The sequence below is a fragment of the Aspergillus oryzae genome, chromosome 4, assembly GCF_000184455.2.
Source record: "Aspergillus oryzae RIB40 DNA, chromosome 4".
In the NCBI taxonomy this organism is placed as follows: Eukaryota; Fungi; Ascomycota; class Eurotiomycetes; order Eurotiales; family Aspergillaceae; genus Aspergillus; species Aspergillus oryzae.
In genome coordinates, this window is record NC_036438.1 from 4,310,436 (window position 1) to 4,325,005 (window position 14,570).

The following is a 14,570-nucleotide window of genomic DNA, read 5'->3' on the forward strand; positions in this document are numbered from 1 at the left end:
CTGCAAATTTTACCGCTTTAGGTAATTTAATCAACTACTTGCACGATTTCGGTCCGTCTTTCCGCTGCACTGCTTTGCTGTTTAAAATTATATACCTTCGTTGGAGAACCTGTTCACTGTTGGATGCGAACAACAGTAACTGCCTTGCTCACCATGGAGTCTTTACAGGTAGATAACCCTCAGCCAGAACCACAAACCCCAAGACTCCTCCTGAAACTCATCAGCGCTGGATTCGCGTTTTTCGTAGCTGGCGTTAATGATGGGAGCTTGGGATCGCTGATTCCGTATATTCGAGAAGCCTACCACATAGACACCAATATGGTGGCTATTGTGTTAGTTAACCCACCATCTCTTCAAGTATGACACTAATTTGAAATACAGGTACGGCACGACCTTTTGTGGTTGGTTCTTTGCCGCTCTCTCTAATAGTCATCTAAGCCAGTACCTGGACCTTGGCGTGTTCTTGGTCATGGGTGCGACATTACAAGTCCTAGCTCATGCCCTGAGAACCTGGCTGCCTCCATTCCCCCTATTTGCCGTGACATTTTTCTTTGCCAGTCTTGGCCAAGCGTACCAGGACACGTACGCGAACACGTTTGTGGCGTCGGTAAAAGCAGCGCATCGATGGCTCGGGTTTATTCATGCGATGTATATGGCAGGATGTCTCGCCGGACCCTTCATCTCCACAGGAGTAGCATCGGCAGGAGCACGGTCACGTTGGGAGTTATTCTACACAGCGCCTTTAGGACTAGGAGTCATCAACTTTGCCCTGGTGGTGTTCGCATTCCGTGAGTCGTTGGCCTTCAAGCGTCCTACACAGGGTGAGATGGAGTCCCCCCAGGAAGCAAGACAAAAGGGCGCCATGCAAGAGATACAGAAGACTCTGGCGCAGCCGAGCGTGTGGATACTGAGCTTGTATTTCTTCTTTTTCCTTGGTGCCGTTATCACTGCTGGAGGTAAGTTCTTCGCCTTTTCCTGGGAGTACAGATGCTTAGATTGTAGGTTGGATTGTGGAATACCTGGTCCACGTCCGCAATGGCGATCTGAACGACATGGGATATGTCCCTGCCGGCTTTTACGGTGGCGGTTTCTTAGGCCGACTAATATTGGCTGAACCGACCTATCGCTGGGGAGAGCGACGGATGGTGTTTATCTATGTGTTGCTATGTGTGGGATTAGAATTGGTATTCTGGCTGTGAGTAATGATAAATTCTCAAGCACGACCGACATGTACTAATGCGACCAGCGTCCCTAATATCATCACTGAAGCAGTGGCCATCAGTCTTCTCGGCTTCTTCTCCGGTCCTTTCTTTGCTACAGTAAGCTTTTCTCCAGCGAGTCACTCGATGACTCACTAACGGGTCAGGGTATCTCGGTCGCATCGAAACTATTCACAGTGGACATTCGTTCATCGGCACTTGGTATGTCGCCACAGTTCACCTTTCGATGAACTAGAAGTTAACAACCAAAGTAGCATTCATCTTTGTCCTCGGTCAGGTTGGAGGGGCGATATTCCCAGCTGTTACTGGTATCATGGCGGCCAAGGTCGGTGTATCAGTGCTGCAGCCTATGCTAGTCGGGCTGCTCGGCGCCACTGGTGTTTCCTGGCTGATGCTCCCCAAATCTCGGTTGCATCACGATTGAGGTCGTATACTTTGCTCACTGAGGCCTCCATGGAGACTAGAACCGGATATATATATATTTAGATGATAAGCCAGGTGCAAGTGAAGAAGTGCAATGTAAACCATTACTAAATTGGAAGAGCTTTCTGACTGGTTCACTGGCTTTGTACAGCACAACAGCAAGTACCTAAGTAGTGAGGGAATATCCTTTACTAATATTCACATAAAAGTGGATGGGATAGCCATGGATCCAGATGTCCATATATTGCAATGTTCCAAGCCACTCAAGCTCATCACGATCTTCACCCGTCTATGCCTGATGCGGTATAGCCTGTCAGCCTGAATTGCCCGGCCTCAAACTCAGCCACTTTCTATATCCCGTCAGATGACATCGTATTCGCTAAGCTTACGGAAGTAAGTTCCCTTATATTGTTGAACCATTTCCCTCGCCGTCTCACTTCCGATTACAATCAAACAAATGAAAACACAATATGCCACAAACTGCGAAAACCGGCAACGAGAACATAAACATTGACCTCGCCTCACCCCCCGGCTGGACATACGTCGGTGGGGATACCGTCATCGGAAATGTTGTCCGCCGTTCACATGTTGTCACACCCGATGCATCGGTGACACTTACCCTGGTCGGACGCGTGAAAACAAAGATCACGGTGAAGAGAAACAATGGCCAGTTGACCAGTACCAGCCATTACCGCGGTCGCTGGCAGCTTTTCAGCACATCGCGAGAGACTCTATTCCGTGGTCCCTTACATCTTCCAGAGGGGAGTGTCAACAACCCGCTTACCTGGCCATTCTCAGTGGAGATCCCTACACGGCCATCAGATCGGGTACTGGAGGGCCATTGCAAGGAAGAGAGTTATCTGCCGTTGGACAAAGAGATCCTTGCCAAGAACACATTGCCCGCAAGTTTTTTCTCTAGTAACCGCGGATGGCGTACATCATCAGAAGGCTTCGTGGAATACTACCTCGAGGCTCAGCTGAGATATAGTCGTTCCGGGTCGTTTGAGGTCGAAACTGCTACTTTTCCTATCACAATTCGACATGTCCCGCAGGCCGGGACTTTTATTTATGAGCTTCAGTCGCGCTTGCTCGCGGGAAGGGCCAAGAGTCAACGGCTACTACCGGGGATGGAACATGCTGAGCTATCACTGAAGCAAAAGACGCAAAAGCTTTTCGGTTCATCGAAGGTGCCGGAGTTCCACTATACGGTGGAGGTCAGTTGGCCTTACGCCATCCAACTCGATAACCCAATGCCTGTCCCGATTATCATTAGTATTAAGCCCGCCAGCACAAGCCCCGAGATCAGCGACGTTGTCCAGAAGGTTCAATTAAATTGGGTCAACATGGTTATCAAGTCTCAGACTATGGTGCGAGCACCTGGAAACCTCACTCCGACATATACTCACAACCACTCTCATTCCTCCTCTCATCCCATTGGCTTGAAGAAGGCTTTTCTAAGACTCGAGAGCCCTGTTGTATTTACTACTGGAAAGGGGAACGAGCCGGTCGACATCGGTAGTATGTTTGGGCTTCTCTTTCATTCTAATGGTTCTACCGTTGGGGGTCTACGTAACACTACTTACAGTGGTCCGTCTCCTGACTTTATCACGTATAACATTCTGCACAGAAATGAGTTGGAACTGGAGGTGTCATTGACTGTCGCGGAAGAAACGAAGGAGTTCAAAATAAGCTCGGGACTGAAGATACTCGCAGCGGAGTGAAGTGAAATGTTTGAGGTGGAAATGCTGTACATACATATACCCGATTGCTGCCTATGGTTGTTTTACCCTATATTAATATGATGAGTTGTGTTATGTTTGCGAGCTGTTCGGCTTTACATCGGGCCAGATTATCCCATAAAGTCCTAAGGCACATTTTACTCACATATTGTAAACCTCTCTCATTCTTATAATCTCCCTTATCCCCGAATCAGCGACTATAGTTTACAGCAAATAATCCCCACTATTTTAGATTAGGCCAACAGTATGTGTATTTGTTAAGGTCCACGGTTAGAAGGATATGTCTCGCGCATCCTTATATATTATAGTCAGCTTACTTTCAGCAAGGACCTTCCCTTCAGTGCCATGAACAAAATAAAAGAAATTATTCCTATGCAAAAACCATCATAACAAACTAAACACACTTCTCCCATCTCCCCCTTCCAACTTCCCAACCCCCAAATCAATCCCCAAAACCTAACCCTAACCCAACAACAAACTTACAAAATCTGCACCCTCGGCCCCGTAACTCCAATATCCCACCGAATAGCCACCTCATCACCAACCCCCACAAACTCAAACCCCACTATCTGCCCAGCAGGACAATCAAACTCCGGATAACCCTGATAAGCCAACACCCAATCCGCCGTTCCAGGGGCAGAAACACTAATCCTGCCGACATGCTCATCCCTCGACTGGACAATCACATCGGCGACCTCCTTCGACACAGACTGCAGCGATGCAGAGTCAGTATTCGCGTCAGAGGCACTCGCGCCTGTGGGCTTGGTAGCGGTAAACACGTCGGCCTGCTTCGAGCCGCTGGAGACGTCGCGGTCCCAGAGGTCGAATAGGAGCTTGCATTTGTGGCCGTCGGCTGCGGGGGGGATGTTGAAGGTTACGATGCTGGTGGTTTCGTCTGCTGCGTTGCCGTTTTTGACGACGAGGAGTTGGTCTTGGGGGTCGAGTTTCCAGTTGCCGGATTGGACCCAGTAGCGGTAGGTTTCGTAGGGGTAGAGGATGTTCATCTGGCGAGGGGTGGGAGTTGCGCTGGTGAGGGTGGTGAGGAGGGTGAGGGCTAGGAGGAGGAGGTTCATTTTGGATTGCTGGAGTCGGTGTAGTGTGGGTGGATTGAGCTGTGTGATTGATATTAGGAGTGGTATGGAAATGTGTGGAGTATTGCTGTTGTTGATGTTGGTTTCTATATGTGCTGATAGAACCTCATATTTATACCCATCCACCCTTTCATCCATACCAACACAACCATTCATCTATTACTGGTACATGGTAGTTACTGATGCCAGCCAAGCACAACCTCGTACTCGAATCATAGAAGCAAGCGTCCCATTGCTGCTGTTTCTCTCTTCGCTCCATTAACTTTCGCCAAGAGAGATCCTCGTATTTACCTCTCGCCGCAACCCGTTGCCAGCGACGTGGTGACGTCGAGCGGATCCTTTATCCGAGACAACCCATGACAGATGGCTATTCTATTCATTGATACTATTTCTATGTGGCAATGCAATGATGAGTTGTCGATTCATTGGCCTATGGTCCTTCCTTAACTGGGGTAGGGGAACTCATGTGTTGTCCGATTGGATATCTTCCGGGTCCAGGGGTCTGGTCCATGACATCTCAGATCCGTGATCCTGGCGAATGAGGTCGTGGGATATATATAGATCGTTTGTGAAGTTGGAATAAGGCCGACCGGTGGCTGAATGGGCGTCGGTTGTTGGTTTGATGGAGTCGGGTATTGGATGTGTTTCGGGTAGGCCGGTGTGGCGTATCTGGGGTGTTTACTATTCCTATTCCTGCTACCTATGTGCGTTCTTGGTCACTGTGTGTGTTCTTCGTATGTGTCTTAGTTGTTGGATGGGATGTGGAATCCCGTTGCATGTCGTGATGTAGTATCCCGGGGATGTGGTCTTGGCTTGGATAGGTCATTTTTAGGATGCAGGTGATTGAAGTAGGCGGATCCGAGTGTGACTCCTTTTGTGACAGGAGTCAGAGGTAACATGTCTTATGACGAGCTGTAGAGTACGACTTCAGGCATCAGGGCGGAAGTGACTCTGGTATAGATCTGGCATACTCCGTGGTATATCACGAGACTTGGGATTACAGAGCCTTGGAGCCGGATATGGTGGGAAGAGTAGTATAGGAGGTGAATTTGGCATACTCATCCAGATTTACTGTGCTTTATGTGATTTCTGTAGTGGCAGCTCTCACTGCGGTGATACCGCTGGTAGTGTTGTGCATATTACAATATTCTGTGCCATCCATCTTCATCCTTACCATTTCCTTCTGAATTACAATATCTTTCCTGTTTCCAACACAGTAAAGCTCACTGAATCATAATGCCGGAACAAAGGGGATAAGCTTAAAGGGTAACTCCTTTCAACATCCTTCTAGGACGAACCACAAAGAAAGCTCTAGCAACAAAAGGTAATCCCATAAAGAATGACTGCACAGAACCAAAGAACCACACAGACAAAGCCTGCATTGTGTTCCACAATAAAAGCAGTACTACGTTCCTTGTCTATGGACGTGACCCATAAACATACGCTCTTTGAACATATCATTGAGGAACGCAAAGGGAGCTATAAGTCAATTTCACACATAAGCTCCACCCTAGGATGCTACTAGACTCCTATATGTAACTACACCTCCGCATCACACCTAGCTATAGATCGAAAACATATGTTGAACCTCATATCCAACTGCATTACCCCCCTTCAAGTACTATGCAAAACCAGATAAAAACACCAATAAACCACCAACTAAGCTGAATTATGCCACGAATTCAAAAGAAATACATACCCATACCCTCCCATCCAGAACCAAGCCCCAGAGGAAATCATACCGGAAGAATACCCATCATAAAGAAGACGATATCCAAAAAGGGACACCATTGGTCTGTCGACCACCTATCACTTTATCCCGGACCAAGATTTAAACTAACATAACCACCAGCACGATATGTAGAAAGGTGATGGGCAAATCCTGTCTCAGGAATGGTCATTACGAGAAATGTGACTCTTGTGAGGAGTACTTTGCACCCAGTCGCGAGAAGGTGTGTTCCTTTTATGAGGATCGACAGAGGAAGATGAATGGGAGGATGGAGAAAGATATGAGGGAGTGTTTGGATTACTTGCTGAGGATTACGAGAAATAAGTTTGGGTTCTGGAATGGTCAGTCTTTAACTTAATATACATGTTATGGTGCTATGTTACTGGAGTTTAGAGCGGAGAGATAGATATGCGTGCTATAGATATTAGCTTTCGCGTGCCAACATTTTCTTCACCTCATCAGCGACATTATAATTGAACACAGCCTTCATTTCCTTCGCAAAGAAGCTCGGGAACCACCCTAACTCTGTCAGTAATAGTTCCAACAAAGGCTATGAAAGCCAGGGCTGGAGTGTAAAACACAATACTCACCAAGGATCCATAGAAAACTATACATTAGATATTCCTCGACGATGCTCATATCACGCTTGATGTTCTGTCTATGCTTTGCGTCTTCGAGAATCGCCCGGACACGAGGGATGCGCAGCTCCATATAAGGCTTAGCTGCGGTCGAGATCACGGCCTTTACGTCAATATCAGGCCCCCGAGTCTCATATTCCTTACGTAAATAGTGACTCAAAAATAGAACAAACGCCTCGACATCCTCAAGTGCCTGTGATGAGCCCTGTCCCGAAGTAGGCGGCAATGCATGAGCTGCGTCACCGACGAGAACGACGCCGTTTCGCTCCCACGTCGGCAGAGGTGGCATCGTCCAGGTAGGATACATATTGCTGACCTCGAGTGAGTGAAGGACTTTCTGTATAACTGGATCTTTCCAGCTCGAGTAGCGTTCTCGCAGTTGACGCGCGACATCCTCCTTGTCAATCGTTTTCGGGTTCGGACACTCGTCGACTTGGTAAGTTGACCACCAGCCTAGACTCTCGCCTGGTTCGGAGACGTGATATGGTGAGTCCCTGTGAGGTGCCGATCGGGCACTGTCGGAATAGAAGTAGCCGAAGAAACCATTACCCCCGATGATGAAGTTCATTGAGCCTTTCTCAACGTCGTCTTTGACTTTGTCTGCCGAGATGAACCCCCCGACTCCTGACAGGCCTCTGTTATATTGAGTCAGCTGCTTTTACTACCTCGTGCATTCATTAGAGCGACACATACTCATAATGAGGCGGAAACGGATCCCCCTCTGTCTCAGGGAACAACGCCCGTTTAACGATCCCCTTCAACCCATCCGCACCGATAACCAAATCCGCCTCTACTGGCGGACTGTCATCAGCAAAGTGAACTACATTCCGCCCGTCCGGGCTCGCAACAACCTCCGCGACCCGTTTCGTCACAATATCGCGATCCGGAATGCGCATACGAAGACACCGCCAGAACCAATGTCGGCTGCACCCGAGCATATGCATTGGTAATTCATTCGGCGAGGTTGGCTCATCCGATGCGTCCATGCGTATGAGCAGACGTCCATTTTTGTTCTTCATGTTGGACGTCGGAACTACATATCCGCCGCGGACAATATCACGGAGAAGATCCTCATCCAGACGCTTTAGGACGTTGAGGCCGTTCGGCCCGATACCTAGCCCGCCGCCAACGATAAGTGTCGAGGAGTGGGTTGGGCCATCACGCTCGTCACAGGTGGTGTCTTTGTTTGTGTCGTATGCTTCGTAAATGGTGATTTCGTGGTCCTCGTCTGGGGAGGGTGGTTTGGGGAGATGCTTTTTGAGTTGGAGGTAGGCGGTGCATCCGGAGATACCTCCACCGATTATAACTATTTTCATGATTATCTAGGGGAAGGGATACTGGGAACGGTGCAACATGATAGTTGGAGGAAGCTTCGTTGTATTAAGAGAGGCTTGGATAGTTGTTGCCTGGAGTGGCGTGGGGATAAAGATCTTGGTCACATGGCAAGGTTTCCATGGATCGTGAGGTTGATTTATAGTCAGCAAGTAATTTAGAACCATCCCGTATTTTGAGGCAAAGGTAAACGGAAATTATCTTCTACAATTATTGTTGTAATGTCAAAAAATAAGTCAAAAGAAAAAAGATACATGGATGTAAAGCACAGAGTGCCAAAACTCTCGGGATACCGCGGAAGAGAGCAACATAATCTCAGAGGTATCCAGGCACTGAGAATGATCAACTACCTACGGTAATGAGGAAAAGCCTACAGTATATAGGCTCTGCGACAACATGTCTCCCCAGCAGAGACTCGAACAGCTCCAACCCTAACTACCGAACATACAAGCCTCTGTAGTCCAGAACGTGACGTACCCTCTGGCGAAGCGATTCAGAATTTGGCCTGTGACCTCCAGGAAGCCTACCATATATCCTTTTCATCCGGACGGTAGGTTTCCAATGTTTGGACTAGAGGCTTATGGCTGTATCTGTCGCACAGCGCGAGACTTGGAATCTGAGACGTGATTGAGAAAGAGTATATCGTGGAAAGGGATGTGAATCTTGGCGAGATGATACGAGTCGCATGGCGTTCAGATGAAATGAAAGTGATATTTCGTGAAAGTACTCAACCCCGGGAGAGCCCGATGCTGGTCTTTTGGTATATGACTTAACATCGGAAGTCTCCATGGTTGTCTATAGTAATGGGGTAGAACCTGTTACTATATTTAATTGGAACAGTTGTTGACGTTGCTACATTGCCTAGTTACTTTCTATGGGAGGCTTACGGTGATGGAATAGAACTTATTGAACATTGTAAGGTCTTCAATCTAGATACGTGTTACAAAAAGACTAAGATGCAGCCATGGATACTGAAATACGCTGAACAGACCTTTCGTAATTCTATTTTGACTGCGACTGGGAAGGCACTGAAAATCTCTTTGTGAATAACAGATTCGATGTTCGCCCACGACAAGGTATATTACTCCCTTCTCAAGTTTATATATATACTCTTATACGCGATGGTTACCAGAAATATCTATTTATGGGATATAGTTTCCACCGGGTAACCCTACTAGGAATAAAGAAAAAGAAAAAACCGCTGGAGAAACGTCAAGAGAATTTGTAAACGTTATGCATGTCGAGACTGTTGGTAGCATATTACCTGTTTCACACGCCGTAGTATCTGTAATATTGTCTCAGCCTCAGTGTAGAACAAGAGACCAACCTACTACTTCAATATGAATGATTCAAGATTTGTTGTTGGATAATTGACGTTAATGTTTCACAAGGGACTACATCTGTATCAGGTATAAACAGAAGGTCGAAATGATAGAGTGGTATATGGGATCTTTGGAGGTAACTAGTGCTAGGCACTTTACTAGCTCCTGATTGAACACCCTAATCGTGCATATGATGCTTATATCTCAAATCGTATTTTGCCTCGAGTGATGCTACTTCTTGATTTACCTAGTAGTGTAGGTCGAATCATGCATGGCTTCCTTCCTATGTACGGCAATAATATACAATCGTTGTGTCTCTGAAGGAGGATAATACCTTTGCTTCTCGACTTGCTACTCGACTTGATATTCAGCTTTACATATTGGGTTGTAAACTACACCATATGATTCGATTACATAAAACGGTAATGTTTCTAGGTTTGAGTGACAAATGTCACACTGCCAAGACGAGCAAGGTCTGAACTCCCCTACGTTCACTGCTTATACTCATAAGTCATGCTACTGTGTCAACGTCTAACGAATAGATCGACGAGAGTTATCTGAGAACTGCTGATTGAGATAGGAGTGGGTGCGTGGAGAAAGAGCGGTGTACTCGGTATAGGCGAATGGAAGTTGAACATAGCAACTGTACTGACAGAGCAAGGGATGGTGGGGGTGAGTCATAACAAGTTATGGGGTTATGAGGTTGAAGTTGGCAGGATGTGAGCTGAACTCTAATGTCGAAAGATCAGATTATGATCCTGGGTTTGAACGTAATCCTGCAGGATTTCACCACTTTGGAAACTTTTGTCTTTCGGTACCTAGAGTTAGGCATCACTGCCGGTAAGGTTCGGCACTTGATCCCTAAGCTTATTCCCCAACCACTGCTAACTTGAGACAATTGATCTCCTCTAGATAATTTCATTAGAGCTGGTGCTATAAACCTTATATTAAATTAGGAAACCTAGTATATAATAGAATAACGTAATTGGTAAGCGAGCTGTGTGGTTCCGTATCCGATTGTATATAAGTCTATAACTGATTGTTAATGATTTATTTCTCATATCCTTGGCCTACAAACTAAGAATATCAAAATATAACTTTAATACCGATAATGAGTAAACTATCAATTATTTAAAGTTTTCTGCTTTGTATATTATATACCTTGTATAACTCTATACCCTACATAGACTTTATATTCGTCCATGCTCTGATTGCCGAGATGTTTGCGTATAAAACGTGTCAATTTGTATGGAATCTAACAATGCGCAGCTCGCTTGACGATTATGTTAGTAGTACCCTCCCGTAAAGCATAATCCAGCTATACCAAATTGCACTTGCATTAACTTGTATTATCAAGCCTGAGTGGATTACAAAGGCGCAACTATCCCATTTAAGCGGCTCTAGTGAACTCTAAACCATCGCTAAAAGACCAATACTTCGCTTGAAGATAATCGGCAATATAGTTCGTCCGCGGCTGCCATGGACTGACGATCCCCGATTTCGGCAGACTGTCTCCACCCACCGCCATGTACGTTGAATTCAAATTCCAGATGGGCCGGACAGTCGGATCCAACGGACCCTTGGCATGAGGCATAGCCGCGAGGATGTCCCTCTTCGCCATGTAGTTGATCAGTCGACAGGCAGACAAGGCCGTGACATCTACCCCCATCGTCCACGAGGCATTGGTGAGATATCCGAGAGCAAAGAACGCATTGGGAACGCCCTGGAGCATCATACCATTCCACAGGCATCTTTTGGAGATATCACAAACCTTGCCGTCAATTTCAAGAGTGGATCCACCGCCGAATTGAAGCTTGTGGCCCGTGGCTGTTATGACAAGATCCACTTCGATGGATTTCCCGTTATCGAGAACAATGCTGTTGGGAGTACAGGTTTGGATATTCGCTGTCTCGATGCGGACGTTACCGCGATGAAGGCTCTCAAAAAAGTCACCATCTGGACAGGCCAAGAGCCGTTGATCCCAGACATTATACCCAGGTGTGAAATGTGGATCTGCTTGGATGTGTTTTGGGAGTTGTTTCTGGACCAGGCCGAGGAGATAGTCTTTAGCGGCCCCGGGGAACTTCCGGCATGCATAATAGCCGACTAATGTAACCGCCAGCCAAGCGAAGCGCTTGACCTTATGGGGTAAAGTTGAAGATAAAAACCGTGCCCATCGGTTGCCTCCAGGTGAAGGGATTGGTAGGATGTAATTCGCGCTGCGCTGGACCATTGTTACGGTAAACGCTGTCTCTGCTAGTTTGGGAACAAGTGAGATCGCCGTCGCCCCACTGCCGATAACCGCGATTCTTTTACCCAAGTAATCGAGATTCGCTGGCCAGAACTGTGGGTGGACGATCACCCCACCAAAGTCGTCTAGGCCAGGTATCTGAGCGCGCAATGGCTCTTGATGGTCAAAGTATCCCGTGGCGAAAAACACGTACGTTGCGCGGATGCAAACTTCTTTATCCAGATGCGTGGATGTTACATTCCACAGATTGTCTGCTGAAGACCATGCCGCGCGTCTGACTCGGTGGTTAAATAGGATATGGTTGTCGATTCCGTATTGCTTTGCTGTTTCGTTCAAGTAATTGAACACAGAGTCTCCATCCATCATGTTTGTATCGCCGTCATATGGGTGCCAAGAAAACCCAAAGGTGTGGATATCGGAGTCAAGCCGGACGCCAGGGTACCGGAACAGATCCCATGTGCCGCCAGCTGTCTCGCGGGCTTCGAGGATGACATATCTATGTTGGGGAAGCAGTGCTTGGATACGGTATGCGGCGTTGATTCCAGCGATTCCTGCCCCAATGATAACAATATCATATTCTTTGGTTGACATATTGGGTAAAGCGTGGACGGTGAGAAAAAAATAAATTGAAGAGCAGTTGCGAGATATTGACTGATAACCCCACAGGCAGGTCTATCGCAACTTCATAGGATACTATATAGTAGTGTGGGTAGGGGTGGGGAGAGTTCTTCAATCTATTGAGTGTGAAGATTCTGCACTGTATAGAGTCACAATGTGCATCGTGATCTCCGTTCACTTCATCTTGAAAATTACGCTACTAGGTATGCAAAGAGGAAGTCGGAGACGTGTACTGAAAGATGAAGTATTACTGTATAGACCCGCTTGATCAACATCAACACGACCGGATCCTGTTTCGTAACCCTAACCCTTTGATATGTCGAATGTACTAGAAGGCTAGATACATGACTAGACTACTTCCAGTGGGCCCCTCACAACTTGCCGAGTGTCCTTCGCATCGCCCACTGTAGAAGAGGGCCTTGCAGCAGCCGGTGCATGGTGTCAGCCTGGAGTGTGACTCGCAGCTCCAATATGGAAGTGGACCGGGCAGGCAGTATGCAAACTGTCCCGTCAATCCGGTTATCGGGGCTCTCAAACTCCACCACCCTTCCTAGGGTCTCGCCAAAGTCAAGTCCGTATATTCCCATCCGACGAATACTGGTAGATGTGACATCACCCTGCTTGAAGGTGGGACTCCAGTCTGGACTTCTCTGTTTTTCTTGAATGATTCCCTTTACGTAGGTATTATCTGCACTGGACTGCGTAGAATGAACTTTCAGTGCGAGATCAGTAAGAAGCTGGAGATCGCCCTTGGTCACTGATGGCAAGTGGGGATGAACCGCGTTTGACGCATCGGAAATCAGAGCACGCTGTACGGGTGATGTTGCCACAGATTGGACGATGCCATTTCCAACGTAAGAAATGGGAAGAGGCGGTGTTAAAGTTCGGCGGACCTCAGTGATGAGTATCAAGGAACTCTGAACAGGCCGGGTTTCCTGACCACCGCCGCCATCGGGGGATGGGCCATACCGTGCTCTGATAATAGCCAGCCATAGCAGAGCGGAGATCATATCATTGGACGTCAGGTACTCTTCCTGTGACTGGTCACGCAGGATTGAGTTACAAACGTCTTTCAGGCACTCCATATGCGCGGGCTGCAGAACTAGTCGGCGACTGACAAGTCCTTCAACCGCGTTAAAGTCGGCAACTCTGATAGTGTGTGGGTCTTCAGTAGGTGCGTCGCCCCTTACGTCGCTGCTGACCACGGGGCTGGATACCATGCGTCGTCTACCTTCGAGGAGGTCCGACCCCAGTGGTATGGTTAGAGCGGGGCTGTTAGGCTCGCGACAGCATCGTGCCAGTGCATCCTGGATGAAGTAGAATCCGGCGGCGTCAAACACTGAATGATGAAAGCAGACAGCCACGTATATGCCATCTTGCAAAATGTTGGCTTGCCAGCGAATGATAGGGCATATTTCTCTTGTCGCCACCGACAGTGGCAATGGAAGATATCGCTCATCGAATAAAGAATCGCTCGACACCCGTTCGCCAGAATCGAGAACCTTCTTGATGATGTATTGATTCAGGTGATGTGCTACCCGAAGGATGGGGAACTCGCGCAACGAATCTACGGTGGGAGGTCGCACCTCACGTACGTTGGCTTTCGACCGTTTCGAACTTGATCTCATCATATTTCCTGCTAGCAAGGGGCATTCCCCGAGTAAGCGGTGAAGACCTTCCTTGAGGATGGAAACACCCCGGTGTGGGTCATCCAACACCAAGGCGTAGAAAAATGCTATGTAGCATATCGGCATCGTATGATCAAGCGGTGTCAGCACCATTGGGGTAAATTGGAACGCCATGGTAAAGTTCGTTCGGTTACAGTTGGTGGGAAGTGAGTCGAGGGTTTGGTCCAAAGATGTTAACCAAAATATACGACGAGACTAGAAGTGTCCCAGTGTCTATTACTTTAGTACAATTACCACCACCAAGGCCCCGTGTAACGGAGTCTCAAGAGGAAAATAAACTTTAGTGTTCACCGCTGTTGAACGTTGGCACATATATCAGCCGTGTAATACGCTATCCAAATGAAGCAATCAAATGTGATGTGTCTGAAAATCTTGTTGTGTGGAGGCGAAAAGCATGCAGGAATGGCTTCCTAGACCCTTTTACTAGACTATAAGACAGGAAGGTAAAGTGACCTGTGAAGGATCCTTCTCCGCATGCCTTGGGAATTCCTTCGGATGAGGCCCGAGCATTTCCTCTCG

At 47.5% G+C, this 14,570-nt stretch overlaps 6 protein-coding genes across 6 annotated transcripts; 2 read left to right on the forward strand and 4 right to left on the reverse strand.

The window, feature by feature from the left end:
• Nucleotides 1-153: 153 nt before the first annotated feature.
• On the forward strand, nt 154-1,644 carry AO090102000091 (putative MFS transporter; the record flags this gene model as incomplete). Its single annotated transcript, XM_023236977.1, has 6 exons — nt 154-332; nt 382-956; nt 1,003-1,195; nt 1,247-1,319; nt 1,367-1,421; nt 1,520-1,644. 6 exons carry the CDS (start codon nt 154-156, stop codon nt 1,642-1,644), a joined length of 1,200 nt encoding a protein of 399 aa, XP_023091677.1.
• Nucleotides 1,645-2,113: 469 nt separating this feature from the next.
• Nucleotides 2,114-3,364, forward strand: AO090102000090 (uncharacterized protein; the record flags this gene model as incomplete). Its single annotated transcript, XM_001822280.3, has 1 exon — nt 2,114-3,364. The coding sequence occupies one exon, from the start codon at nt 2,114-2,116 to the stop codon at nt 3,362-3,364; it is 1,251 nt and encodes a 416-aa protein (XP_001822332.1).
• A 215-nt stretch (nt 3,365-3,579) lies between these two features.
• On the reverse strand, nt 3,580-4,455 carry AO090102000089 (uncharacterized protein; the record flags this gene model as incomplete). The annotated part of the gene is made up of 3 exons (XM_023236979.1): nt 3,580-3,605; nt 3,700-3,752; nt 3,866-4,455. The coding sequence occupies 3 exons, from the start codon at nt 4,453-4,455 to the stop codon at nt 3,580-3,582; spliced, it is 669 nt and encodes a 222-aa protein (XP_023091676.1).
• A 2,058-nt stretch (nt 4,456-6,513) lies between these two features.
• AO090102000087 (FAD-dependent oxidoreductase) lies at nt 6,514-8,156 on the reverse strand (the record flags this gene model as incomplete). The annotated part of the gene is made up of 4 exons (XM_023236980.1): nt 6,514-6,549; nt 6,657-6,727; nt 6,793-7,475; nt 7,534-8,156. 4 exons carry the CDS (start codon nt 8,154-8,156, stop codon nt 6,514-6,516), a joined length of 1,413 nt encoding a protein of 470 aa, XP_023091675.1.
• Nucleotides 8,157-10,884: 2,728 nt separating this feature from the next.
• Nucleotides 10,885-12,336, reverse strand: AO090102000086 (flavin-containing monooxygenase; the record flags this gene model as incomplete). The annotated part of the gene is made up of 1 exon (XM_001822277.1): nt 10,885-12,336. The coding sequence occupies one exon, from the start codon at nt 12,334-12,336 to the stop codon at nt 10,885-10,887; it is 1,452 nt and encodes a 483-aa protein (XP_001822329.1).
• Nucleotides 12,337-12,734: 398 nt separating this feature from the next.
• On the reverse strand, nt 12,735-14,165 carry AO090102000085 (uncharacterized protein; the record flags this gene model as incomplete). The annotated part of the gene is made up of 1 exon (XM_001822276.1): nt 12,735-14,165. One exon carries the CDS (start codon nt 14,163-14,165, stop codon nt 12,735-12,737), a length of 1,431 nt encoding a protein of 476 aa, XP_001822328.1.
• Between the last annotated feature and the right edge of the window lie 405 nt (nt 14,166-14,570).